At 41.4% G+C, this 20,003-nt stretch overlaps 1 protein-coding gene across 1 annotated transcript; it reads left to right on the top strand.

Moving 5' to 3' along the window:
* The first annotated feature begins 419 nt into the window (after positions 1-419).
* On the top strand, positions 420-18,155 carry LOC139386429 (NLR family CARD domain-containing protein 3-like). Its single transcript, XM_071132020.1, is given in 10 exon segments — positions 420-445; positions 4,631-4,726; positions 6,806-6,922; positions 7,233-7,317; positions 7,447-7,675; positions 10,655-12,389; positions 12,668-12,841; positions 16,733-16,906; positions 17,083-17,129; positions 17,602-18,155. Coding segments are annotated over 10 exon segments (3,237 nt in total).
* Positions 18,156-20,003: the final 1,848 nt, after the last annotated feature.

Genomic DNA, 20,003 nt, shown 5'->3' with positions numbered 1-20,003 from the left:
GGTTCCGAATTATGAAAAGGTAACCACATTCCTATATATAAGAGTCTGTATAGTTTCTGACACTGACTCCAACTGAGGTTCCCAATGTGAGGGGTTTGGAAATAGTATATGAGGAAAATCTGTGTCATATTCAAAATGATCTGATAACTTTAATATTCTATGACAGACGTGTAGATCCCTCCGGAACTCCCCCAGTCCACCTGTTTAGGAGTTGGTATGAAAGTCAGTCCTCTTTCTAGAACCTCACTCTCAGCTTGGTTGAGCCCAATGGGACATTGCTGGTCAAGACCTCAAATCAGTTGTGAAGTAGTATGGGCATATTGATGGAACAAGGTCACTAAACTGGTGGTTAGACAGGGTTGATCCAAGAGCCTCATCTAGAGGGTGTTTCTCTGTAATGCTTGACACATGGAGACCCAATGGAGGCCCAGTGCAAGTGCTCAAAGTAAGGCCCAAACAATTGTTTGTAAGGCTGGGATCTATAAAGCAGTATGTTCTTAAATTGGATGCCAACTAATATTCATACAGGGGCAATAGGTGGGGCAGGAGGAAGAATGGTGGTCCTGATTTTCACAATTCCTCTTTTTTCTTGAGAGCTTCAGATTGGGATTGTTGTTGTTCTCCAATATGTTTTTCTTCAGTGTTGCACACTGGGTTCTCCAAGGGAAATACTCCCCCTATTCTCCTCTTGACAGTTGGAGCTCCATGCTTTTGCTGGGAATTGTCCACTTTTGGTATCTAGTTTTAGCTGAGTCCCCAGTTAGAATCCATGTGGTTCATTTAAACGTTTCCAAAAATAATAAAAGTCCATTTTTCAAAATGCACTCCTCGACATTTCACCACAATGGGCTTTTTCAGACAATGGACAAAAAGTAGCCAATCAAAGCCAAAGGAGGACGATGAGCATCAGCAGCAGCATCAGTGTCTGGAATACTGGGTTACTGAAGATGCTGAATTGCTGTAAGTTCTGAGTGGGGTCCATCTATTGGGAGATGCCTAACTAGTCTGTATATTCTACTGATTCATATGAATACCAGTCCATACATTGGCTGTAAAAGTTGATTTAAAAAAGCATGTAACTGTAGCTATGTGGTCTTTACTTGAGTGTGTTACAGCAGGGTGAGGTCAGAGAGATGCTTCCAAGTCAGTATTTTTCTGAACTCATAAAATCCTTTACACAATCTGATGGGATGGATGTTCAACCACATTAAAATGACCATGAGGTCTATATAGAAACTTTAAGTTAAGACCTCACAGATCTGTTCATAGCAAAGCAGTTCAATTAATGATACAAGTTGATTCTTATAGATTATAACTTCTAAATCATCTTGAGGAGTCACCTGTGACAGTATTCATAAAGAGTATGAGAGCTGATCTTGGATCAGTTTAGCCTTTTAGATCATAATGAATCAGATTACATGGAGAGGAGGACCTGATCCTAGATCATAATGAATCAGATTACATGGAGAGGAGGACATGATCCTAGATCATAATGAATCAGATTACATGGAGAGGGGGGACCTGATCCTAGATCATAATGAATCAGATTACATGGACGAGGGGGGACCTGATCCTAGATCATAATTAACCAGATTACATGGAGAGGAGGACCTGATCCTAGATTATAATGTATCAGATTACATGGAGAGGAGGACCTAATCCTAGATCATAATGAATCAGATTACATGGAGAGGAGGGACCTGATCCTAGATAATAGTTAATCAAATTACATGGAGAGGGGGAACATGATCCTAGATCATAATGAATCAGAATCAGAAATCAGATTACATGGACAGGGGGACCTGACCAGAGATACTTCCCTGGAGTCACCAGGACCAAGAAACCAAACACTTACTGTTGTAAAGTCTAGTTACAGCAGGTGTTTACTGCCATCTAGTGGAAGATACCAATAAAACACATTTTAATCAGGGTGGGGAGGAGGCTGAGTGAAACAGAAAGTAAAGTTGTTATTTTGTACAGGATACATGGTGAGATGACAGAGCAGAAAACACTATATTGAGAGAAGTACAAATAAAGTATTTGTGAACAATAAAGGACAGAGTTAGAGAATAAATACCTGGAATGACATATTATTACTAGTTAGTAGATCTCGCAGGGTTCTGTCGTCATTATTTTACCGTACACCAGTGACGCCAGGGGGGACGTGATTTCCTCAACTCAAAGTTCGTAACAGAAGGGAGACAACGTGGAGACAAGGAATAACAAAATATATGTATTAATAAAGTAACCTAAATACAATTAACAATGGTGTGTGTAATCAGTAGTGTAAATGAGTGTTTCCAAGCATAAATGCAGGGTGTTGAAAGGTGCCAAAGCAAAAAAACAAAAGGCCACAAAAATACCACAGCAAAATCTATAAAGGTGTCTGCATGGGGAAGTGGTGTATTTATCCTGGGACACACTCGGGCACAATGAATGGGGAAGAGGTGCATGCTGAGGACCCTCCCGGCACCGCCCACTGCAAAACAAGAGCAAAGAGAAAGAATACGGTAGACAGTGGGAGGGTCGTCATAAAGGTGACAAATCACAAGAAATCTACTTTAGGTTCTCTAGAGCGCGTTAGATAATTCACTTGAAGGTGGTTTAAACTGCGTCTTAATGTCGACTTTGCTGATGGAAAACCATATCATGCGGAGGTTTTTACTCATGCTCAGTTCTGGTGTCTTGTTTTTACGCATGCTCAGTTATTGGGTCTCTGGAGTGGAAATTCTGGAACTCCATCATGTGCTTCTGTTATGAGAAAAATTCCACAATGAAACTGACTTTAAATGTGGAGAATGAAACATCTGTTGGCCATCAAGTAGCCTATTCATCTTTATGCCCATCTAGGCTACTGTAGGCTACCATTATACTATACATATGTTGAAATGACTGGAGTCGTTGTAAATCGTTTTGTGCCACTTGTGTAGCCTACCTGGAGCTGGTAAACTGATTTAATAAATATCCTGTAACTTCAGTTTATTGTTGTTGTAGCCTTGTGTTATTATGCAACTATTAATGTCCATGTTTAGTTAATTCAATTGGAAGTTATCAAGTGTGACCATGGTAACACATCTATCTCAATGGCTGATCAGCATGTTAGAATGCATTAGATTGAAGGTAACATTCAGTCAGATTAGGCTACTGGTAATAAAACCCTGGCTGTTGTTGACAAGCATCGACTTGTTCAGTTCATTACCACAGTATTAATATTAGATTCATAGACCTGTTCAGTTCATAACCATAGTATTAGATCATAGACCTGTTCCGTTCATTACCATAGTATTAATATTAGATTCATAGACCTGTTCAGTTCATTACCATAGTATTAATATTAGATTCATAGACCTGTTCAGTTCATTACCATAGTATTAATATTCGATTCATTGATTGAAATCACGACCCCATCCTCAGTAGCCTATTGCAGCAGGCTACTGGGCAACAGAAGCACTTCATACCTCTAAATCGCCTTGCTATTTATGTTAAATAAATTAATCTGTCAATTTGAACTAAGCAAACTGCTAAATCATCTTGCCCACTGTATGCGCTAGTCGGCTGGCCCTCGCTACATATTCTTCGCCAGACCCACTGGCTCCAGTTCATCTACAAGTCCTGCTAGGTAAAGCTCCGCCTTATCTCAGTTCACTGGTCACGATGGCAACACCCATCGTGTATCTCACTGATCATCCCGAAAGTCAACACCTTATTTGGCCGCCTTTCCTTCCAGTTCTCTGCTGCCTGTGACTGGAACGAATTGCAAAAATCGCTGAAATTGGAGACCTTTATCTCCCTCACCAACTTCAAACATCTGCTATCTGAGCAGCTAACTGATCACTGCAGCTGTACATAGTCCATCTGTAAATAGCCCACCCAATTTCCCTACCTCATCCCCATACTGTTTTTATTTATTTACTTTTCTGTTCTTTTGCACACCAGTATCTCTACCTGCACATGACCATCTGATCATTTATCACTCCAGTGATAATCTGCAAAATTGTAATTATTTGCCTACCTCCTCATGCCTTTTGCACACAATGTATATAGACTCTTTTTTTATTTTTTTCTACTGTGTTATTGACTTGTTTATGGTTTACTCCATGTGTAACCCTGTGTTGTTGTCTGTTCACACTGCTATGCTTGGCCAGGTCGCAGTTGTAAATGAGAACTTGTTCTCAACTAGCCTACCTGGTTAAATAAAGGTGAAATAAAAAAATAAAAAAGGTTATCTGAATTATATTATTTTTATTTAACTAGGCAAGTCAGTTAATAACAAATTATTTATTACAATGACGGCCCGTCAGGGGCAGAACGACAGATTTTTACCTTGTCAGCTCTGGGATTCAATCCTGCAATCTTTCGGTTACTGGCCCAATGCTCTAACCACTAGGCTACCTGCCGGCACAAGATAAGATGTAGGCCTATCATGGCCTAGTTTTCAGGCCTTGTGGGCGGGTTTTGAGTAGTCATTGGGCTAGAAAAAGTCATTGAATTAAATCACCTGACTGTATGTGTATGTGTCTGTTAGTAAATGTTTAATATCTAAAAGATAATGAACAAAAGAGAACAATTGACGTTCAATAATTATTTGTCACGGTGTTAACCACACCCAACATGCTGGATGTCTGTTTAGGGGTCAGTGCTCTAAAATGAGTCTCTCTCGGGAGAGAGAGGAGGGCCCTGCCTCTAAAATGAGTCTCTCTGGGGGGCATGACACCAAAACTAAGAGGTGAGCTGACAATGTTATTTAAGAATGTATATTCTAAAACATTTTTAAATCAGAAAATATTGCTTATGGGTACATTCTATATACGTATTCTACATTTTGTTTTGTTTTGTTATTGATCTATTTTTCATCAAATCAAGTCTGGCATTTTTAAGTGGAAATTACCCACTTTTTAAGCCTTGAAGTCATTTAATAATTTCTATAAGCAATCAAATATAATTTAACAACATTTCTGAAAGTGGACACAGCGTTTTGGAATGTAACTCTTCTTATGTTTCCCCATCTGAGCTCAGAGTAGATGAGATGTAATATTTGTCTCTGTTGTGTTGAAGACCAACAAGGCGGAAGAGACCAGCCTCCCCTGTACCCAGCTGTGTGTCCATGAAGAGTGACTGGTCTATGATGCATCCTATATTATTTAGAGAGAGAGATTTTTCTACTAAACAAAGGTAAGAAGAACTCATGGGTCAAGGTCAGTGAGTTAAACAACACTGTCTCTAGTAATTTCTCCTCTCACATTCTCCCATTTATTGTTGTTATTTTCATAATCCATAGGCCAAATCCTTTTTTTAAATTTCATAGTCCTAAAACAAAATTGAACAAACACAACGTTCCCTTCCTGTGTGTGTGTTTGTGTGTCTGTGAGTGAATGAGTTGTGTGTAAACTCCCTGGATGAGGAGATGTAATCTCTAACCTGATTGCCTAGTCACTTTTACCCCAACCTACAAGTACATATTACCTCAACTACCTGGTACCCCTGCACATTGACTCAGTACTGGTACTCCTTATAGTTGAATTATTAACTCAACTACCTGGTACCCTACACATTGCCTCAGTACTGGTACTCCTCAACTTTGTTCTGAATTTATCTGCAGTCACAAAGAGATGGATAAACCATGTGATTCTATGTTTAGCTTAGATGCCTCTCGATGCTTCTGTGTATAAAGTCACGCGGAAGGGCAAAATAGAATCTAACGATGCTGTCACGCGGGGCTAGGTGGGTGAGGAAGGAATCTGGCGCAGAGAGTTCCACTGGGAAAAGGTGCACTTTAATTCGGCACAAAAAATAACAAGCCCAAAACACAGGACAATAATGTGGACCACCCAAAACACACGGTGCCAGGTCTAGAAACACGAACACCTCTACCTAATGCACACACGTAACACAGATACAATCCCGCACAAAACAAGGGCGGGTACACGTATTTAAATAAGGAAGCTCATTAAGCACAAACAACAGGACACAGGTGAAACTAATAAGACAAAACAAACATGCAACGAAAAAGGGATCGGTGGCGGCTAGTAGGCCGGTGACAACGACAGCCGAGCACCGCCCAAACAGGCAGGGGAGCCAACTTCGGCAGAAGTCGTGACAGATGCACTCAGCTATTCTAGTGGTCTGAGGCAGGAGGTAGATGACGAGCGTTTTCAAGTGCAACGTTAATTACAATGGTTTTTGGAAACAGCTCGAAGATATTATTATATATTATATTATTACTGTGTAAAACCTAGCAGTACTACTGATTTCTCTGAGAGTGAGGCAGATATATATTATTACTGTGTAAAACCTAGCAGTACTACTGATTTATCTGAGAGTGAGGCAGATGTATATTATTACTGTGTAAAACCTAGCAGTACTACTGATTTCTCTGAGAGTGAGGCAGATATATATTATTACTGTGTAAAACCGAGCAGTACTACTGATTTCTTTGAGAGTGAGGCAGATATATATTATTACTGTGTAAAACCTAGCAGTACTACTGATTTCTCTGAGAGTGAGGCAGATATATATTATTACTGTGTAAAACCTAGCAGTACTACTGATTTCTCTGAGAGTGAGGCAGATATATAGCATTTAGCAAAATAACATGATTACTTGTCTCTCTGAACTGAAACTGTCAAGTGAAAGATTTTAAACAAATACAAGTCTGTCATTGAACAACCCCATGCCATGAATAGATAGTGAGAAAACACCAATCTCTTTCAAAATGTCTTTAAGAAACAAAAGCTTATTGTGTTTTCCCCACCTGAGCTCAGAGTAGATGAGAGATGTAATGTTTGTTGTCTCTGTTATGTTGAAGACCAATCAAGCAGGAGAGACCAACCTCCCCTGTAACCAGCTGTGTGTCCATGAAGAGTGACAAGTCTATGAACTGTCCTATAATGTTTAGAGGGGGAGACCTTTCTACTGAACAAAGGTAAGAAGAACTCATGGGTCATGGTCAGTGAGTTAAACAACACTGTCTCTAGTTATTTCGCTATCATTTTCCCATTTATTTTTGTTGTTTTCATAATCCATATGCTAATCCTTTTGTCCATTTTCATAGTCCTAAAACAAAATTCCTTCTGTGTGTGTGTGTGTGTGTGTGTGTGTGTGTGTGTGTGTGTGTGTGTGTGTGTGTGTGTGTGTGTGTGTGTGTGTGTGTGTGTGTGTGTGTGTGTGTGTGCGTGTGCGTGTGTGTGTGTACTCCCTGGATGAGGAGACGTAATCTCATGTTTTGTCCACAGACACCAACACGAGGGATCAGAGTCAGAGATTCTCATTGGTCAGTCTTCCCAAAGTCATCAAACAGACCTGGCCTCCATATTCAGTGTATGTGGTCCTGTTATGTACATTTGTATTTGTTTACCTCAAGTCAAGTTGATATGTCAATCATTCATTAATGTGTTAATGAGAAAGCATTTTGTCTCTTCCTTAACTTTTTTACTTGATTTTTTTCAGTTGCTCGAAGAGAATATTATGACATTTGTGAAGAACGAGCTGAAGATGTTCAAGAGGATTCTTAGTCCAGAACTCCCAGAAGGCTTTGAGAGTCAGAAGCAGGAAAAGGAAGTGGTGGACACTGAAGATGAGAAGCAGGAGAGCAGTGCTAGATAGGGGGCTCTGAAGATCACACTGCACATCCTGAGGAAAATGAACCAGAAGGAGCTTGCTGACACATTGGAGAAAGGTAAGAGCTGTCTGACTCATGTTGAATGCTGTTTTATAACATTTAAAAGCTGTAGCTAAAGTACAGCTAAAGTAGCTGTGTAACTCAATGATATTATTTATACATTTAACCTTTATTTAACTAGGCAAGTCAATTAACTGACTATCCTAACGATCCTCGACTTCGACAATGTCATTTACAAAATAGCTTCCAACACTTTACTCAGCAAATTGGATGTAGTCTATCACAGTGCCATCTGTTTTGTCACCAAAGCCCCAAATACTACCCACCACTGCGACCTGAATGCTCTCGTTGGCTGGTCCTCGCTACATATTCCTCGCCAAACCCACTGGCTCCAGGTCATCTTGAAGTGTCTGCTAGGTAAATCCCCAACCTTTTCTCAGCTCACTGGTCACCATAGCAACAGCCACCCGTAGCACGCACTCCAGCAGGCATATTTCACTGGTCATCCCCAAAGCCAACACCTCCTTTGGCCGCCTTTCCTTACAGGTCTCTGCTGCCAATGACTGGAATGAATTACAAAAAGCATTGAGTCTGGAGACTTATATCTCCCTCACTAACTTTAAGCATCAGCTGTCAGAGCAGCTTACCGATCACTGCACCTGTACATCTGTAAATAGCCCACCCAACTACCTCATCCCCATACTGTTATTTTTGCTCTTTTGCACCCCCAGTATCTCTGCTCGCACATCATCATCTGCACATCTATCACTCCAGTGTTAATGCTAAATTATAATTATTTTGCCACAATGCCCTATTTATTGCCTTACCTCCCTAATCTTACTACATTTGCACACACTGTATATAGATTTTTATATTGTGTTATTGACTGTACGTTTGTTTATTCCGTGTGTAACTCTGTGTTGTTGTTTTTGTCACACTGCTTTGCTTTATCTTGGCCAAGTCGCAGTTGTAAATGAGAACTTGTTCTCAACTGGCCTACCTGCTAAATAAAGGTGAAATAAAAAATAAATAAAATTAAGAACAAATTCTTATTTACATTAAATTATTTGCTGAGTTGTTACCTTTACCATGTCAGCTCGGGTATTCAATCTAGCAACCTTTTGGTTACTGGCCCAACGCTCTAACCACAAGGCTAGGTGGCCTGCCACCCACCACTATTGACCTCATCAGATGTGTTGTGGTGATTAGAGTTAATAATAACATCAACAATAATAATATACAGTGCCTTGCGAAAGTATTCAGCCCCCTTGAACTTTGCAACCTTTTGCCACATTTCAGGCTTCAAACATAAAGATATAAAACTGTATTTTTTTGTGAAGAATCAACAACAAGTGGGACACAATCATGAAGTGGAACGACATTTATTGGATATTTCAAACCTTTTTAACAAATCAAAACTGAAAAATTGGGCGTGCAAAATTATTCAGCCCCCTTAAGTTAATACTTTGTAGCGCCACCTTTTGCTGCGATTACAGCTGTAAGTCGCTTGGGGTATGTCTCTATCAGTTTTGCACATCGAGAGACTGACATTTTTTCCCATTCCTCCTTGCAAAACAGCTCGAGCTCAGTGAGGTTGGATGGAGAGCATTTGTGAACAGCAGTTTTCAGTTCTTTCCACAGATTCTCGATTGGATTCAGGTCTGGACTTTGACTTGGCCATTCTAACACCTGGATATGTTTATTTTTGAACCATTCCATTGTAGATTTTGCTTTATGTTTTGGATCATTGTCTTGTTGGAAGACAAATCTCCGTCCCAGTCTCAGGTCTTTTGCAGACTCCATCAGGTTTTCTTCCAGAATGGTCCTGTATTTGGCTCCATCCATCTTCCCATCAATTTTAACCATCTTCCCTGTCCCTGCTGAAGAAAAGCAGGCCCAAACCATAATGCTGCCACCACCATGTTTGACAGTGGGCATATTATGTTCAGGGTGATGAGCTGTGTTGCTTTTACGCCAAACATAACGTTTTGCATTGTTGCCAAAAAGTGAAATTTTGGTTTCATCTGACCAGAGCACCTTCTTCCACATGTTTGGTGTGTCTCCCAGGTGGCTTGTGGCAAACTTTAAACAACACTTTTTATGGATATCTCTAAGAAATGGCTTTCTTCTTGCCACTCTTCCATAAAGGCCAGATTTGTGCAATATACGACTGATTGTTGTCCTATGGACAGAGTATCCCACCTCAGCTGTAGATCTCTGCAGTTCATCCAGAGTGATCATGGGCCTCTTGGCTGCATCTCTGATCAGTCTTCTCCTTGTATGAGCTGAAAGTTTAGAGGGACGGCCAGGTCTTGGTAGATTTGCAGTGGTCTGATACTCCTTCCATTTCAATATTATCGCTTGCACAATGCTCCTTGGGATGTTTAAAGCTTGGGAAATCTTTTTGTATCCAAATCCGGCTTTAAACTTCTTCACAACAGTATCTCGGACCTGCCTGGTGTGTTCCTTGTTCTTCATGATGCTCTCTGCGCTTTTGACGGACCTCTGAGACTATCACAGTGCAGGTGCATTTATACGGAGACTTGATTACACACAGGTGGATTGTATTTATCATCATTAGTCATTTAGGTCAACATTGGATCATTCAGAGATCCTCACTGAACTTCTGGAGAGAGTTTGCTGCACTGAAAGTAAAGGGGCTGAATAATTTTGCACGCCCAATTTTTCAGTTTTTGATTTGTTAAAAAAGTTTGAAATATCCAATAAATGTCGTTCCACTTCATGATTGTGTCCCACTTGTTGTTGATTCTTCACAAAAAAAAACAGTTTTATATCTTTATGTTTGAAGCCTGAAATGTGGCAAAAGGTCGCAAGGTTCAAGGGGGCCGAATACTTTCGCAAGGCACTGTAATCAGTCACACCAGTCTGTAATGCAATATGAAAACATTTACACATTTATACAGTCAGTTAAGAATAAAGAGAATCAATTATTATAATGTACAACTTTATAACAGTCCTACAATAATGTAGGCATTAAAACACACTTAATATTAATATCCTCTGTGTTATTTCTAGATTCAGATGAGCTTGATGTGATTTGCCAACGTGAACTCAAATCTAATCTGAAGAAGAAGTTTCAATGTGTATTTGAGGGGATCGCTGAACATGGAAACCCAACACTTCTCAATAAGATCTACACAGAGCTCTACATCACAGAGGGTGGAACAGGAGAGGTCAATAATGAACATGAGCTGAGACAGATTGAGACAACATCCAGGAAACAAGCAAGACCAGAGGCTCCAATCAAATGTAAAGACATCTTCAAACCCTTAACTGGACAAGACAAACGTATCAGAACTGTGCTGACAAAGGGAGTCGCTGGCATTGGAAAAACAGTCTCTGTGCAGAAGTTCATTCTGGACTGGGCTGAAGGAAAAGCAAATCAGGATGTCCAATTTATATTTTCATTCCCTTTCCGGGAGCTGAATTTGATGAAAGGTGAACAAGTCACTTTGATTGAACTTCTCAATCACTTCTCAATGGAAACCAAACAATCAAGAATTTCCAACTTCGACAAATACAACGTTTTGTTCATCTTTGATGGTCTGGATGAGTGCCGACTGCCCCTAGACTTCCAGAAGAACAAGATCTGTTGTGACGTCACAAAGTCAACCTCAATGGATGTTCTGCTGACAAATCTCATCAAGGGAAATCTGCTTCCCTCTGCTCTCCTCTGGATAACTACCCGACCTGCAGCAGCCAATAAGATCCCCTCAGTGTGTGTTGACCAGGTGACAGAGGTACGAGGGTTCAATGACCCACAGAAGGAGGAGTACTTCAGGAAGCGATTCAGTGATGATTCCCTGTCCAGCAGAATCATCTCACACATAAAGACATCAAGGAGCCTTCACATCATGTGCCACATTCCAGTCTTCTGTTGGATTTCTGCAATAGTCCTTGAACCCATGCTGAAACATAAGAGAGAAGAGATGCCCAAGACTCTGACTGAGATGTACACACACCTTGTGGTGTTTCATACCAAACAGAGGAATGAAAAGTATCTTGGGAATGAAGAGACAGCTCCACATTGGAATCAAGATAGCATTCTGTCACTGGGAAAACTGGCTTTTCAACAGCTTGTGAATGGCAATCTGATTTTCTATGAAGAAGACCTGAAAGAGGCTGGAATTGATGTCAATGAAGCCTCAGTGTACTCAGGATTGTGCACACAGCTCTTTAAAGAGGAATGTGGACTGTACCAGGACATGGTGTACTGCTTTGTGCATCTGAGCATTCAGGAGTTTCTGGCTGCTGTATATGTGTTCCTCACATTTATCAACAACAATGAGAATCTAATGGACAAACTGCAAACAAAAGATGAGCCTGAAGTTTTTTTCTACAAGAGTGCTGTGGATAAAGCCTTACAAAGTGAGACGGGAAACCTGGACCTTTTGCTCCGCTTCCTTCTGGGCCTCTCACTGGAGTCCAATCAGAAGCACTTACAAGGTCTACTGACAAAGACAAGAAGCAACTCACAGACCCATGAAGAAACAGTCAAGTACATCAAGGAGAAGATCAGGGAGAATCCCTCTCCAGAGAGGTGCATCAATCTGTTCCATTGTCTGAATGAACTGAATGACCATTCTCTAGTGGAGGAGATCCAAGGCTACCTGAGATCAGGAAGTCTCTCAAAACCCAGTCTGTCACCTGCACAGTGGTCAGCTCTGGTGTTTGACCTGAAGAAATACTCCAGATCAGAAGAAGGTCTTCGGAGGCTACTGCCAGTGGTCAAAGCCTCCAGGGCTGTTCGGTGAGTAAATAAAATGACATTTAAGAACTATTCATCAGGAAGAAATATTAAGTTTAGGGAAAAATATAGATTGTATATAATATTTTCTTGATAAACATACTGAATCAATACATTAATTTTCAAATTAGTAATACAATTTGACCATACAATTCTAGGAGGTGGAAGATTAATGTATATGTTGTTTGAGAGAATAAACCAAATGCATCTGCCATTTGTCCTTCTACGCTACTCGTTAAATCAACAGCGTGTTTGTAAAGTCATGATGATCTCTTTGTCAGGCTGTCAGGCTGTGGAGTCACAGAGGAAGGCTGTGCTTCTCTGGTCTCAGCTCTGAAGTCAAACCCCTCACACCTTAGAGAGCTGGACCTGAGTAACAATGACCTGAAGGATTCAGGAGTGAAGCTGCTCTCTGCTGGACTGGGGAATCCCCACTGTAAACTGGAGACTCTAAGGTCAGAATTCCTGTTGTTGGTCAACAAGTTCACCAGAACTGTTCACCATAACTGTTCACCAGATCCACGTGTTTACCAAACACACAACGTCCACACCATATGTGTTTGGACAGTGAAGATTACAGTTTTAAATTTGGTGCTATGCTCCAGCATTGTGTATTTCAGATATAATGTTTCATATTAGGTGACAGTCCAGAATGTCACCTTTTATTTGAGGATAATGGTGAGAGATTAGTATGTTTTGTTGTATCCTCTGTTTTTGGTAATGGTGAGAGGTTAGCATGTTTTGTTGTAGCCTCTGTTATTGGTAATGGTGAGTGGTTAGCATGTTTTTATTGTAGCCTCTGTTATTGGTGATGGTGAGAGGTTAGCATGGTTTGTTGTAGCCTCTGTTATTAGTGATGGTGAGAGGTTAGCATGTTGTGTTGTAGCCTCTGTTATTGGTGATGGTGAGAGGTTAGCATGTTTTGGTGTAGCCTCTGTTATTGGTAATGGTGAGAGGTTAGCATGTTTTGTTGTAGCCTCTGTTATTGGTAATGGTGAGAGGTTAGCATGTTTTGGTGTAGCCTCTGTTATTGGTGATGGTGAGAGGTTAGCATGTTTTGTTGTAGCCTCTGTTATTGGTAATGGTGAGAGGTTAGCATGTTTTGTTGTAGCCTCTGTTATTGGCTAATGGACACAAACACACACAAACACACACTGGACACACACACACGCTGGACACACACACACACACACACACACACACACACACACACACACACACACACACACACTGGATACACACACACACTGGACAAACACACTCTGGACACACACACACATGCTGGACACACACACACTGAGCAGACACACACACACTGGACACACACATACACACACATACTGCACACACACACTGGACACACACATACACACACATACTGCACACACACACTGGAAACACACACGCACTGGAACCACACACATACTGGAACCACACACACTCTGGAACCACAAACACACTGGAACCACACACACACTGGACACACACACAAACACACTGGATATACACACACTCTGGACACGCACACACACGCTGGACATACACACACTGGACACACACAAACTGGACACACACAAACTGCACCCACACACTGGAAACACACACGCACTGGAACCACACACTAATTGGAACCAAAAACACACTGGACACACACACAAACCCACTGGACAGACACACTGGACACACACACTCTGGACACCCCTGCTGGCCACACACACACACACACACTGGACATACACACAGTGGACACACACACACACTCGATGGTCACCCTTCGCTTTTGGTTCTTAGGAAACTATGCAGTAATTTGTTTTTTTATATGTTATTTCTTACATTGGTACATTGGAAATCTTAGGTTTTATGACATACAGTCAGGAGGAACTATTGGATATAAGAGCAACGTCAACTTACCAACATTACGACCAGGAATATGACTTTCCCGAAGTGATCCTTTGTTCGAACCTCCACCCTGGACATTGGATCTAATCCCAGAGGCCCACCCAAAAACACGTTTCCGCAGGAGAGGCAGACTGAGGGGCTTACTGGTCAGACTTAGAAGGCAAGCACACCACCCACCGCTTCCGAACATATTACTCACCAATGTCCAGTCCAAGAGATTATAACATTACCTGTTTCAGAGAAACATAGCTCACTCTGGGTCGGTAGAACTAACAGTTAACGAGTCGGTACAGCTAACGGGTTTCTTCATGCGTCACACCGACAGAAACAAACATCTCTCTGGTAAGAAGAAGGGCGGTGGTGTATGCTTCATGATTAACAACTCATGGTGTAATCAGTTCAACGTACAGTCCTTTTGTAACCCGACCTAGAATTCCTTACAATCAAATGCCAACTACATTAACTCCCAAGGTAATTCTCTTTGATTAGTCACAGCCTAATGAGATACCTCGACAACCCTCAAGGAACTTCACTGGACTCTATGTAAACTGGTGACCATATATGCTGAGGCTGAATTTATTGTAGGTTGGGATTTTAACAAAGCTATTTTGAGAACAAGCCTACCTAAATTCTACCAGCACATTGACTGCAGTTCCCGCTCGAGCAAAACACTGGATCACTGCTCTAACTTCCAGGCCCTCCCCTGCCCACCTTTCGGCAAATCTGACCACGACTCCATCTTGCTCCTACCATCCAAAAGGCAGAAACTCAAATAGGATGTACCCGTGACTAGAACCTTACAATGCTGGTCTGACCAATCAGAATCCATGCTTCAAGATTGTTTTGATCACACGGAAATGTTCCAGGAAGCCTCAGACAATAACATTGATTTATTCGCTGACTCGGTGAGGGAGTTTATTAGGAAGTGCATTGTAAATATTGTATCCACTGTGACTATTAAAACCTACTCCAACCAGAAACCGTGGATTGATGGCGGCATTCACTCAAAACTGAAAGCGCGAACCACCACATTCAACCATGGTCGGGAAATATGGCCAAATATAAACAGTGTAGTTATTCGGCATAGGGACAAAGTGGAGTTGCAAGACATATGTGGCCTACATATGGCCACGTCACGGACACTGACGTCTTGCTCCCAGACAAGCTAAACACCTTCTTTTCCCGCTTTGAAGATAATACAGTGACACGATGCAGTCCGCTACCAAGGACTGCAGGGTACCCCTCTCCTTCTCCGTGGCCGAAGCGACCAAAACATTTAAACATGTTCCTTCACGTAAACATCACGGACAAACTGAAATGGTCCACCCACACAGACAGCATGGTGACGAAGGCACAACAGAGCACACACACACACTGGGCACACACGCTGGACACACACTGGACAAACACACACACACTGGACACACAAACACACACTGGACACACACACACACTCACACACACTGGACACACACACTTACACACACTGAACACACACACACACAATGGACACACACACACACACAATGGACACACACACTGGACACACGCACACTGGACAAACACACTAACACACACACACAATGGACACACACACTGGACACACACTGGACACACACACACACACACACACATTAGACACACACACACTGGACACACACACACTGGACGCACACACACTGGACACACACACACTGGACACACACACTGGAACCACAAACACACTGGAACCACACACACACTGGAACCACACACACACACACACTGGAACCACAAACACACTGGGATTAATTTACTGGTATTTAGAAATGTCTACTCAGTCATCATCCACCATTCAATTACTATTGGTTACTGTTGGGCAAAACATAACCCAAAACACAACCAAATCAAGCATGGTGTAGTCATTGGGTGCAACGAATATGGGACCAAATACTCAACTTTTGACTACTTTAATGATCTGGTCGAAATACTTAGGACTTCTTCAAATAGGGGGACTAGATACATAAATTGCTTTCATTTTTCTAAATGGTGAAACAGATATGTATTAAAATATCCTCAAATAAAAGGTGACATTATATACTGTCACCTCATATGAAACATTTGATCTGAAATCCAAAATCCTGGGTTATAGAGACACATTTAAAATGTTAGCTTCACTGTCAAAATAGATATGGTGTGGAATTTATACTCAATACAATCTAAATCTGACACCTCACTGTCTGTCTTTTGACTGAAACTGCTTTTTAAACTGGTAACTGGTATAAACTTCTATCTGCAGGCAATACTTTGATAATTTGTCATTTATAATAATGATACATTCATTTATGAATAGATATGGCAGGTTTCAGGACACTGATATATCTGAAAATGTAGAAAGAAATATTCTGCCACTATATTCACCGACAAAGAATATCAGTATGATTTTAATATGATTTTACTCTTTGCAGGCTGTCACGCTGTCAAGTGACAGAGGAAGGCTGTGCTTCTCTGGCATCAGCTCTGAGGTCAAACCCCTCACACCTGAGAGAGCTGGACCTGAGCTACAATCACCCAGGAGACTCAGGAGTCAGACTGCTCTCTGCTGGACTGGAGAATCCACACTGCAGACTGGAGAATCTTAAGTATGTAGAGGGTTTATGTCAATGTTCATATCAGACATGTTTGACTTATCAGGCTAATTAAGACAAACATTCTTACCGACACTTGGGCAAAGTTATATGCGTGTGTGTGTGTGAGAGAGAGAGAGAGTTCAGGTGTATCCGTCAATGACTGTATGTTCTTCTGCTTACCGCTACAGTGTGGAACATGGCGGAGAGTACACAATGAAACCTGGACTTAGAAAATGTGAGTGTTGACTGCTGTGAAGAATATGACTAAGAATAAGTCTTATTTCAAGTTAAGTCAAACACCAACATCATTACTTACTTGGTCATATTAAATATCAGCTGTAGTTCTACAGAAGCAGAAATCAGGGACACCAAAGTTTAGAAAAAGTTGTTTTGACAATGTGTGTGTCTGTGTATGTGTGTGGCTTGTTTTTGTTGCATAGGAAATATGTGTTTGTGTTCATGCATGCATACAGGTGTGTGTGTGTGTGTGTGTGTGTGTGTGTGTGTGTGTGTGTGTGTGTGTGTGTGTGTGTGTGTGTGTGTGTGTAATTAATGGGAATAAGTGTGTTTTATATTACCATACAGTATAGCATATGATCTTCTTGATACCTAGAAACATCTACATTAAATGAATTAGTGAAAAGTGAGTTAACATTCTTATGTGAATGATGATGATTTCTAATATTGTGTCTGGTTTCATCCCTCAGATTTCTGTGATCTCACACTGGACCCAAATACAGTAAACAGACTCCTCTCTCTGTCTGAGGAGAACAGAAAGGTGACACGTAGGAGAGAGAAGCAGCCGTATCCTGATCACCCAGAGAGATTTGAGGGCTGTGAACAGGTGCTGTGTAGAGAGGGTCTGACTGGGTGCTGTTACTGGGAGGTAGAGTGGAGTGGGAGTTGGGCTGGTATAGGAGTGACATATAAAGGAATCAGCAGGAGAGGACAGGTTAAGGACTGTTGTCTTGGATGGAATGACAAGTCCTGGAGTCTGTTCTGCTATGACAACAGTTACACTGCTTGGCACAATAATAATCCCACTACCATAGACATCCCCTCCTCCAGCTCCCACAGAGTAGGAGTGTATCTGGACTGGCCAGCCGGCACTCTGTCCTTCTATAGAGCCTCCTCTGACACACTGACCCACCTGTACACATTCACCTCCACATTCACTGAGCCCCTCTATCCAGGGTTTCATCTTTGGTATGAAGACTCCTCAGTGTCCCTGTGTCAAACACAACATGATGTTTCACTCTAATCATGGTCATGTTCAGTCAGACACACTGAAGCAACAATGTAGAATATCTCTCTAGTGTGTAAACCTCTCTATCCAGGGTGTTTGGAATGAATATCTCTCTAGTGTGTAAACCTCTCTATTCAGGGTGTTTGGTATGAATATCTCTCTAGTGTGTAAACCACTCTATCCAGGGTTTTTGGTATGAATACTAGTGTGTAAACCCCTCTATCCAGGGTTTTTGGTATGCTAGTGTGTAAACCCCTCTATCCAGGGTGTTTGGTATGAATATCTCTCTAGTGTGTAAACCTCTCTATCCAGGGTGTTTGGTATGAATATCTCTCTAGTGTGTTAACCCCTCTATCCAGTGTGTTTGGTATGAATATCTCTCTAGTGTGTTAACCCCTCTATCCAGGGTGTTTGGTATGAATATCTCTCTAGTGTGTAAACCTCTCTATCCAGGGTGTTTGGTATGAATATCTCTCTAGTGTTTTAACCCCTCTATCCAGGGTGTTTGGTATGAATATCTCTCTAGTGTGTAAACCTCTCTATCCAGTGTGTTTGGTATGAATATCTCTCTAGTGTGTTAATTACCTGGCTGGTCCAGTCAGCCCCTGCCCAACTCAAATGCGCCGCAGGTGGAATGTGTTGGCGGTACACATTCTCTGCATCTCTCATCTTCTCTGACATACACCCTCTGCCTGTGTACTCTGCAGTTAGTTATGAGGAGTCCTGGGTCGTCGCGGAGAATGATTCCCGTAGGGGGTCCGTTCGTGATTACGTCTGCTGGGTTGGTTTTGACCAGGGCGCAGAGAGTCAGGATCAGCCAATAGAACTCCATCCTACAGAAACACATAATCAGAGATTGGTGGATTAAGAGCCCGGCTTGCTTTTGATGCTTCAAAAGCGGTGCTTGCAAGTTCTCGGAGCCTCGAGTTTGGCAAACCAACGTGGGCAGTAGAGCCCAAGTAGTTAATGAAGTTGGGAGACATGTTTGACAAGAACAGTTGTTTAAAACCTGTTACGGCGAGGAGTTCCCCTCCCCCCCCCCCCCCCCGTTCAGCTGAAAAGGTGGCGCAGGGAATTCAAAAATATTATTTTGAAATATTTCACTTTCACACATTAACAAGTCCAATACCTCAAATGAAAGATTGTTCATCTACCCATCATGTCAGATTTTAAAAATGTTTTACAGCGAAAACACAACATATATTTATGTTAGACCACCACCAAACCAAAGAAAAAACGCAGCCATTTTTTCCAGCCAAAGATAAAATCACAAAAGCAGGATTAGAAATAAAATTAATCACTAGCCTCTTGAAAATCTTCATCATATGACAGTCATATGACATGTTACACAGTACATTTATGTTTTGTTCGATAATATGCATTTTTATATCCACAAATCTCGGTTTACATTGATGACATGTTCAGAAATTCCTCCAAAATATCCGGAGGAATTATAGAAAGCTACGCCAGATAACAGAAATACTCATCATAAACTTTTACTAAAGATACATGTTCTACATACAATTAAAGATACACTGGTTCTTAACCAGTTGCGTCGACCCGACATGCAAGCGTCCCATCTAGACACCTGGAAATGCAAATGCGCTACGCTAAATGCTAAATGTACTCGTTAAAACTCAAACGTTCATTAAAACACACATGCAGGGTATTGAATTAAAGCTACACTCGTTGTGAATCTAGCCAACAAGTCAGATTTTTAAAATGCTTTTCGGCGAAAGCATGAGAAGCTATTATCTGATAGCATGCAACACCCCGAAATACCTGAAGGCGACGTAAACAAATAATTAGCGTAGCCGGCGCTACACAAATAGCAGAAATAAAATATAAAACATTCATTACCTT

The sequence above is a fragment of the Oncorhynchus clarkii genome, chromosome 27 (assembly GCF_045791955.1).
Source record: "Oncorhynchus clarkii lewisi isolate Uvic-CL-2024 chromosome 27, UVic_Ocla_1.0, whole genome shotgun sequence".
Lineage (NCBI taxonomy): Eukaryota > Metazoa > Chordata > Actinopteri > Salmoniformes > Salmonidae > Oncorhynchus > Oncorhynchus clarkii.
The sequence above is the reverse complement of the archived record's forward strand: the minus strand, read 5'-3'. Positions and strand labels throughout refer to the sequence as shown.